We start from the raw sequence: 8,975 nt of genomic DNA on the forward strand, positions 1-8,975 counted from the left end.
TTTTTTTTTTTTTTTTTTTTTTTTTTTTTTTTACGCACCACTTGGGGTTGTCGGAACCGAGGGAGAAATAGAGAGAGAGGCCATAAAAAATGGGAAAATTTTTTTTTCTATAAAATGGAGGTTGCACATATGTTGCACGAACGAACGGGTTGTTTTTCCCTCTTGTTCAAATTGGTTTTGCGAATTATATTGACTTAACATTGGTGCATGCATATATGATGTAGTGACAAGGTTCGGGTGCGCCAACTTTTTTACAAAGACGATGTGTATACAGTGGTGTCACTTTACAGGAGAACAATGGATGGCCTTTTTTTTTTTGTTTTCCCCTTTTGGCCAAATGAAGAATGGCACATGTTTTGACTTCATATCGCGCGCGCTACAAGGGGTGCTGCATGGGGGGGAGGGCACCCGTTCATATATACAATGCGCACAAGCATGAGTGAATATCTATACATCCGTGTGTGTATATAACCATTTATGTGCGTGTATATGAGTATTTATGCGGATCTACATACGCACGCGCGTGCCTGCGCGACTGAACCCATGGAACACGCTACGCGCCTGGGGGGCTATCCCTTCCGAAGCCGCTGCAATCTCAATTTGTGTAGCTCGGACAGCTCATTGTTTATTTTGTTATACTCCACTGTGTTTGTTCTCTCCTCCGTTGTGGGCTGCTCCATTGCGGGCTGCTCAATTCCCTTTTGTTTCGCATCCGCCGCATGGGTTTCCCCTGCCCCAGGTCCTGTTACCCCTTTTAAAGTGTTACAAACCCCATTTGCATGGACGCCACTGCATGTCGTGTTATCATTTTCTCCTTCAGGTGGGACTACCTCATTGCGCAGTTCAAATGGATGAGCGCCTTTGCTCACTGTCCCTCCATCTCCCTCATTTGTGGAAGTCATCATTTCAATAAATTCATACAACTGTGATTGGGCACATATTGGGTCTTGGAAGTTTTTGATATTCCATATTTTTATTTTTCTTCCTGTTCTTTTGCACAGGGCGCAGATGTGGGGTAGCTTGGTGACCTGCAGGGGGGAAACGTGTACGTGGGCTGCATGTGCACCGCATATTTTCATACACACGCACGCGCGAACCCATTTTTGCGTGTCATACCTTGTAGGTGGTGGTGAAGACCAGTGCGTCCTGGTCGTGCTCATGGCGCAGCCAAAAAATGAAAAAGTCCTTTATTATGTCCTGCACCATTTCGTTGTTCCATATGTCCCTGTTCAATTTCAAGGACTCGAATTCCGAATCCTGAATGCTCACAAGGATGTACTTGTTTTCCTCTCTCGCCTTTTTACGCACCTGTTCCAAAGACAGCGAGCAAATGAGAGAGGTCGGTGCCGAAAACAATTTCCCAAACGTGTCCCCCAATTCCATTTCTTTTTTTTTCTTTGCATTCTTGTTCTTTACATTCATGTGTAAAAAATTCGAGTAATCCATGTCATGAATTAACGCTTGATTAAAATGTTTGTCTGGCTCTCTAACGCTGTCGTCACACTGGGTACTGTCATTTTCTTCCAATGCATTTTGTTTTTTATTACTTGTTGCTGGTCCTACGTCTCCATCTGTTGTCCACGTGGCTTCTACGGACCGTGCTTGGTCCTCGGCCTGTCCTCCATGCGCACCGGGCCCTCCATGTATGTCGTAGTAGAGCTGTAGAGCATTGTTACAATTTCCGTTACACATCTGCAGGAAAAAAAAAAAAAAAAAAAAAAAGTATAAAAAGGGAAAGCAGGGCGATGATGCAAAAGAGAGACGATGAAGAAGCTTCACACAAAGGGAGAGGGAGATAAACAAGAATAAATACATGGAAAAAGGACAGCCACCATGGGGCGGCGGGCTATATATATCCCCCCCCCTCATAAACTCTTTCCCCTCTTATGATCATACTTCCAAATAGTACAGGGCCATATCCTCCGTTGCATCCTCTGTGCTAATTAAAAACATGTACAACGCATTGTTATGTTTAATTCTCCGTGCTGTTTTTCAGGAGATGCAATCTGTGCACCTATGACATGGTCAGCAGGTGCACTGGGCTGCTAGACGCGCGCACATAAATCGGATTCGTATGCATGTACGTATGTGTGTGCGCATGCTTGTGCGTCTTTGGCGGTTGTTTCTTTTTGCCCCTTTACCAATATGCATGAGGAATTCTTCAATTTCCCGTTTGCCCGTCATTTGGGGAGGGGGTTGACCGTTTTTTTGTAGGGCGCCCTGAGGAGGGGTAAAAATGAGCTACAGCGTAGCACCTCCTATGGGTAGAACTTGCCGGGCAGGCACATACATATGTGCACTTGGGTAAAAGTAACGTTTACGCGCTGATGCGCTTTTATACGTATGTGTGTATTTGAGCATTTAACGACGTGCGGCGCCGGCACGCTTCCCCCGCCTGATCATTTCAGAAATTCCCTTTTTTTTTTTTTTGTCGCTCTCGTTTCACAGTGCACTTGACCAGTGCGGCATTTCACCCAGCTGTGTTTTCGCACAAACGGGGTGACCCTTTAGACATACGCAAAAATGCTACTTTTCCTTTTTCTGCATTTTTTTGTGCTCCTGCGCAGTGTGCAATCGTAAGCGGCCATGACGAGCACAAGCGAGCTTACGCGAGCATTATCTGCATGTGCAGTATGAGCGGCATACAAAAAATATGTGACATTGTGACACGGTGACATTGCCCTATTGCGACGTGCACAGGTGCTTGCTCACAGTCCATGCAGCACCCACGTAGCTGTTACTTCACACATGTGGGCGCCTCTCCACCCTGGGCCGCGTTTCCACGAGTATGCACCCTGCAGAATTGCCTCATTGTACGTACAGGTGCACATTTGGGAAAATCGCGCACCCTGAACAAACTTTGCACGTCTTTTAAAAAAGGACGCCAAGTGGGAGAAATGGGCGAGAAAAAGAGCAGTATAAAATTCCCACCTAAACCTTCCAACCGTAATATGCTAAAATAACCCAGCGGATGTCCCAACTTGCAATTAGCAAATTCACCATCAGTCACTTTCCCCCATTTTCCAGCTGTGCCCCTCTCTGGGGTAATGTCCCTTTTTTTTTTTTTTTTTTTTTTTTGCGAAATTTGCCACCTCACATTTTTGCACTTGCATTTTGCGCAAAGTTTAGTCGCGTTTGTCTAGGCAGCGTGTGCAAAGATCATTTGGGAAATTGACCGACTCAGCGACTGGCGAAACGAACTGTTGGGGCCACCTCCCACATGTGAAAAAAAAAAAAAAACAAAATGCATGTGTGATGAGCGACTCGCCACGTTGAGCTAATCTGACTGCATGGCGGGGTGAAACTTAATGGTGCTTGGGAATGCTGTCCAATGTTTTTTTTTTTTTTCTATTTAAACAAGGTACAAGAATATATTCTCCTCGTTATGCGAGCTGGTAGCTGTAAAGCAAACGTATTTTTTTTTTTTTTTTTACACTTTTTTGGGAACCACACAATGATATTTGCCTTTTGCGTTTCTCTCAAGTTTGGATCACCTCAGATTTTCGCAAATGTAGCGGCGCTGAGGTAACGACCTGCACGTTGTTGGCACACGTAACCGCGACATGTTAAGCGCGGCATGTGTAAGCGCGACATACGAAGGTGCGCACAAATATATGCACGTGTACATATAGCAGTGTACACCTATGTACACGTGCAACAACTGCAGTCACGTCCTGTACTCAGATGCTTAACTGACGCGGGGAAAACAACCTCACCAAGTTATATACAGTGTGCGTACTTGTGATGAACGCTTTACACGGGTTGCACCTTCTACCCACCCATTTTCCCTGTAACCGCGTGTTCCTACAAGTACGGAACGTTTTCACAGGGTCGGGTAAAGGCATTTATATATGCACATAAAACGGATAACCTTTTTTTTTTTTTTTTTTTTTGAGGGGCGTTGTTAAAGCCGCCCTATGCAAAACAAGGCGTCGTATGGTGATCAACTATGAGGAGGATCGTAAGGAATTCGTGACCCAATTTTACGCGCACGTAGCACCTTCATCACTTGAAAAAACATATATGCAAAATGATGGGGAAAGTAATTGTGTTCATAATCACAGAAGAGGAGGGTAAAAGGAATTCTTTTTTTTTTTTATTTTTAAAGTAGCGTTTTCCACTGAAACTGTGAAAGGAACATATGCCTAGGGTACGGTACATATATAAAAAACATACGCGCTTTTCGTCCGTCATTTGGGCAGCTACATGAAATTACTTACGTGTAGCATCATTGTTTTGACCATCATTCATTATTATATGAGGGGAACGTGGCGTGGTAAGGAACTTTGCATCCACGTAAAAGTGAATAATTTTCATTTACGACAAAGGTAGGTATGCTTAAAATTGCGTCGTGTTCTCTTTTCTGCTTAATCCAGCATGGGGGCGGGTTTATTTCTTCCGTTTGCCTTTCCCCTTTTGGCGGAACCTTGCCTTTTTTTTTTTTTTTTTTTTCCCCTTTGCATGTGACGCATTGGTAAAACCTGAATTGGCTTTTTGCCTGAATATATATAAGCCCTTGAACAGTGAAAACAAAAAAAAAAAAAATTGTAAAAAAATTGTAAAAAATCGATTTGGCATTGTGCCACAACTCCCATTCTTTACATATACAAACAAGTATTTATTTAAAAGAGCACATAAAAGAAATTCCAGTTTGTTTAATTCCCTTCATTTGGCAATACTTTTTCCTTTTTATGTACAATTTAATCTTTATTCTTCCATTCGTTCCACTTTGACGTAACTCATTTTTTTAACAAACAGAGATATGAATTTTTTTCTTTTTCCATCACAGTTTATACTCGTCATATGTATATGAGGAGCATACCTTTCTTATTTTTTTTTTTTTTTTCCTCCAGCCAGTACAAATACATCTTTTTCCTACTTGTTCACATTTTGCAAAAATAATACCATTTTTTTCGCAGTTGCGATCTGTAACAAAAGTGTACAATTGTGCAAACGAGTTAATCCATATAAAAAACCCAAGCTGATAAAAGTTGGGCGTAGGCTTAAGGGTGTTGGCTAGTAGCCCATCCCAGTTTAATCCTTCTTTTAATCGCTTTTGTTCTTTTTTCTTTTTTCTTTTTTCTTTTTTTTTTGTACGAAAAGTGTGTGTTGTCACAAGGATACAATACGCAGTTGTACAATATTATATAGCCGTTGTCAGAGAAATACGATTTTTTTTTTTTTTTTTCTTCCTCCACACCGTTTTGTAGCTCCCCATTGTTGCACTTTTTTTTCACTTTTTTTTTTTTTTTTATTTTATGATGAACATGAGCTTGTTATGAAGTACGATTAAATCTGTTTGTCATTTTAAAATTAAGTATATTTGACGCGAATTGTCAAATTGGCAGAGCGGAAGAGAAGTCGCCATATGAGGTGTGGCGTCTCCCGAATTTGTGAATTTATAACAAGTTCTCCAGCCAAGTCAAGGTTGTTTTTTGTGCAGTGCGCTAGTGCGCCGTTGCCAAGTGTAGGCAGTTGTGTGAATTTTTTTTCAGGCGTGGTATACAAGCGTGTGCGCACTTATACCCAAGTGAAGCTGCACACTCTGAAGAGGACACACACACAAAAAAAAAAAAAAAAACACAACGAGGGGAAAACGGGACCAAGGGTGACACTGCAAAATTTGCAAAGCGTATACACACAGAATACGAACCGTGCACTGTAACAACACCCCCACACACACCAACACCCGTTCCATCTGAGAGGACCTTTTTGTAAAAGGCACCCTCCCCCCATTTTGAAGAAGCTATACCACATGTGTGCATAAAAATCACCTGTACGGTGCAGGTCATATATATATTATTAATTAGCGAAAGTCATTTTTAATTCTGAACAGATTTTTTTTTTTTATGTGTTTGCAAAGGGTTAGTTAAAATTGTGTATTTTTTTAAGGGAGATATACACAGCAGCCCAGTTTTACGAAGGCTTCCTTCACAGGGTCGCATGTACAGACGCATATAATGTGTACACTGCTATATACATGTATGCGCTCGCTCGTATGCACGGTGTGACGGAAGAGGGACTCCTTTGGTAATCGCCTTCGCACACTTGCTCAGCTTTTAATTCTGCTGTTAATTCGCAGCCAAGAGAGGGTAATCAATCAGTCCGCACATATACGCTCACCTGTTAATCCCTCCATACGCACCGCGCAGTCTTACGTTGGAGCGCCGAGTTTGATGACCAACGGAACAGCTGACATGAAAACAACGGACGGGACGAATAATGAGAGTATCTTTGAAAAAAAGAAAAACTCCCTGTTGCACCAGTGTCGTACCCAACCGTTTTTCATTCATCTTCCTCTTGTCAAGAATATTCATTTAGATATTGGCTAGCTAGCTGTCTAATTTTTTTTTTTTTTTTTTTTTTTAATTTTGGCTTGCTATCACGCGTATGTTTTTTTAAAAATCATGTTGTGTATTCAATTAAATTGAAGGAGAAGAATTGTGAAGCCATGAGAAGGTGGACACAGTCCGTCAGAATTGTTCGCATTTGTATATAGCACCAGGGGGGGTTGCACGTAAGCATGCGTGTGTAGCCACACAGGTGTATATCTACTGTGCGTAATTCCATGTGTACAGTTACATGCACGTGCCGCTTCTGCATTTACTGCGACGCATACGTGTCTGTGCGCTGTAGCCTAGTCAACTCTGTCGCCCGCCCCTGTTGCATACGTGCACCCACCGACTCATGTGCGCACGTGCGTATACACTCAGACAGTAGGAGAATATGCGCACCCAACGCATTCCTCGTTTGAATAACTTCCAAACACGTGATCAAATAATATATAGTCCCGGCATAGTGAAGTGGACCAGGGCAACCCGAAAGGAGGAAAAAGACGAAGCATTTTTTTGAAGTGGACCAGGATAATGATAAATTGGTGCGAAGTCTGAATGAGCACAAGAGAAAGGACCACGCGAAAGAGTGAATAATCATTTTCAGAAGAATCGCAAAAAAAGAAAAAAAAAAAAGAAAAGAAAAGAAGCGGGGACCCCTCAGGCTGCTTACAATACACACCAAGAAACGGTCGCAACGTAGCCAGACCCTTATGCGCGCAGGAAAGAGGTACACCCAGGAATATCAAACCTAACGAGTAGAAACACGTTAAAAATAATCATACAAAAGAGAAACACCTTCGTAAGATTGCACACAAAGACCATCGCACCGCCAACCAACGAGAGAGAACAAAATAAATAAGTAAAAAAGGAATCCGAGCTTTAAATATAATGAAAAAGATGAATGGGAAAAATGATAGTGAACTCTGGAGTTAGTGATCATGATAATGGCCTTCAGGCCGTAGGAGAAACAGGACCAGATGGAACAGGCAAGATGCAGGAGGGAGGTCAGGACGTTGGAGATTCTGTGCACGACTCGGTGGACTCGGCGGACGGGGGGAACCCTGCCAATTGGGCCGACTCGAGGGAAGTAACAGCCCATTCTGCGCAGGTCAGCGCAGATGGCCAAAGCGAGCGCAACGAAGGCCTAGTGAAATCGTCTTCCTTCTTCGCGAGGTGTTTGAGTAAGATAGGAAATTTTAACAGTGCTTCGCGTGCGGAGGGAAACACAGATGGGAATGCGCATGAGAATGCTACTGACAATGCTGATGGGGATGCGAATGAAAATGCGAATGAGAATGCTCATGGCAGCGCGCACAGCAGCAGTGAATTGGGGTTGTTGTCCAAAGGCGCAAGCAGCGAATTTCAAACAGAGGCGATGAACGACACCGTGCCACAGAGCGGTGAGTTAGAGGTAGCCATGACCGCCATAACAGAGTTTCATAAAAAAGAAAGTCAGGTAAAAATAAGTAGGGGAGAAATTTACCTCAGTGAGAAGGAGTTTGCAGTCATATCCTACCTCCTGTCAGGAAGTGGTTTTAGATTTGCCCTCATTGATGACCCCAAGAAGAAAAAAAAAAGAGAGTTGTTAAGGCTGGACGAACTTTTAATGGAGGCTAAGAGGTGGAAGGGTGAAGGACTTACTTCGAGCCTCAAAAGAGAAGGCACACATGAGAGAAGACAGGGAGGGAACATGTCATATGTGGACAACACTGAAGATGCACATGGTGCAGGTCGCTACGATGCAGAGGATGGTAGTCTAGAGGAAGGAAAATTGTTAAGACGCTCAAGTGAAGGAGTAGGAGTACACTACGCCAAAAACGAACTAATCAAGGGTGAGCAATCTTCCACATCACGCGAGACACAAAGGAGACTGAAAGAAAGTGGTTATACCCATTTAGACTCAACAAGCGAAAGAGGAAATAAAACAAATAATGATATACAAAACGAAATTATAAGTAGAGTCGATAATAAAGAAAGGATACAGCTATGTGAAGAAATTCTGCTTCATTTAAAAAATAATTTTTATGACCAAATATTAAATATAGAACATAATTTTAAAAATTTAGGTAACAGAATTGAAGACAGTAATGGTTTCTACTTCCAGTGTATAATGGACAAGCTACAGAATAAGAAATATGAAAACCTCTTTTTCATTTATAATGATGTATATATGTATGTGAATAACTTATTGTTCCTGTCCAAGCCTTCCAGTTTCATATGGATGAAGGTGCATGAGTTGTCGACTCAAATTACTGGCTCCATGTCTGAGCTTCAACAGAGGAAGGAGACAAAGAAGACCTCCCTTTCCCAGGGCGCCCAGGGCTCGTTACAAGAACACGTGGATAAGGACGATGTTGGGAAGGGCAAGGCCCTCCTGGTTCCCCCTGGGGACACCATTGAGCAGTCCATCGACGAGGACGAGAAGCTGGCCTTCCAGCTGCTCCTGGGCAAGTTGCACCAGGACATACACTTCGAGGTGAGGCGCGTTGCATGTTCCGCGTTGCACATTCCGCGTCCCAAGCAGGGATACCCATTTATGTGCCTCTCACGTATCACCTCTCACGTATCACCTCTCACGTATCACCTCTCACGTATCACCTCTCACGTATCACCTCTCACGTATCACCTCTCACGTATCAC

At 42.9% G+C, this 8,975-nt stretch overlaps 2 protein-coding genes across 2 annotated transcripts in view; one reads left to right on the forward strand and one right to left on the reverse strand.

Annotated features, from left to right (window-relative positions):
- Positions 1-569: 569 nt before the first annotated feature.
- Positions 570-2,184, reverse strand: AK88_02710 (uncharacterized protein; the record flags this gene model as incomplete). The annotated part of the gene is made up of 4 exons (XM_012480335.1): positions 570-1,028; positions 1,117-1,692; positions 1,897-1,985; positions 2,142-2,184. 4 exons carry the CDS (start codon positions 2,182-2,184, stop codon positions 570-572), a joined length of 1,167 nt encoding a protein of 388 aa, XP_012335758.1.
- A 5,061-nt stretch (positions 2,185-7,245) lies between these two features.
- The window catches only part of AK88_02711 (uncharacterized protein), a gene marked incomplete at both ends in the record, with an annotated part of 3,528 nt that continues 1,798 nt past the window's right edge, over positions 7,246-8,975 (forward strand). Inside the window, one exon of the mRNA XM_012480336.1 lies at positions 7,246-8,811. Coding sequence (XP_012335759.1) covers positions 7,246-8,811 — 1,566 coding nt within the window. The remainder of the gene's footprint in view (positions 8,812-8,975) is intronic.

This window comes from Plasmodium fragile, assembly GCF_000956335.1.
Source record: "Plasmodium fragile strain nilgiri unplaced genomic scaffold supercont1.27, whole genome shotgun sequence".
NCBI classification, from domain to species: domain Eukaryota; phylum Apicomplexa; class Aconoidasida; order Haemosporida; family Plasmodiidae; genus Plasmodium; species Plasmodium fragile.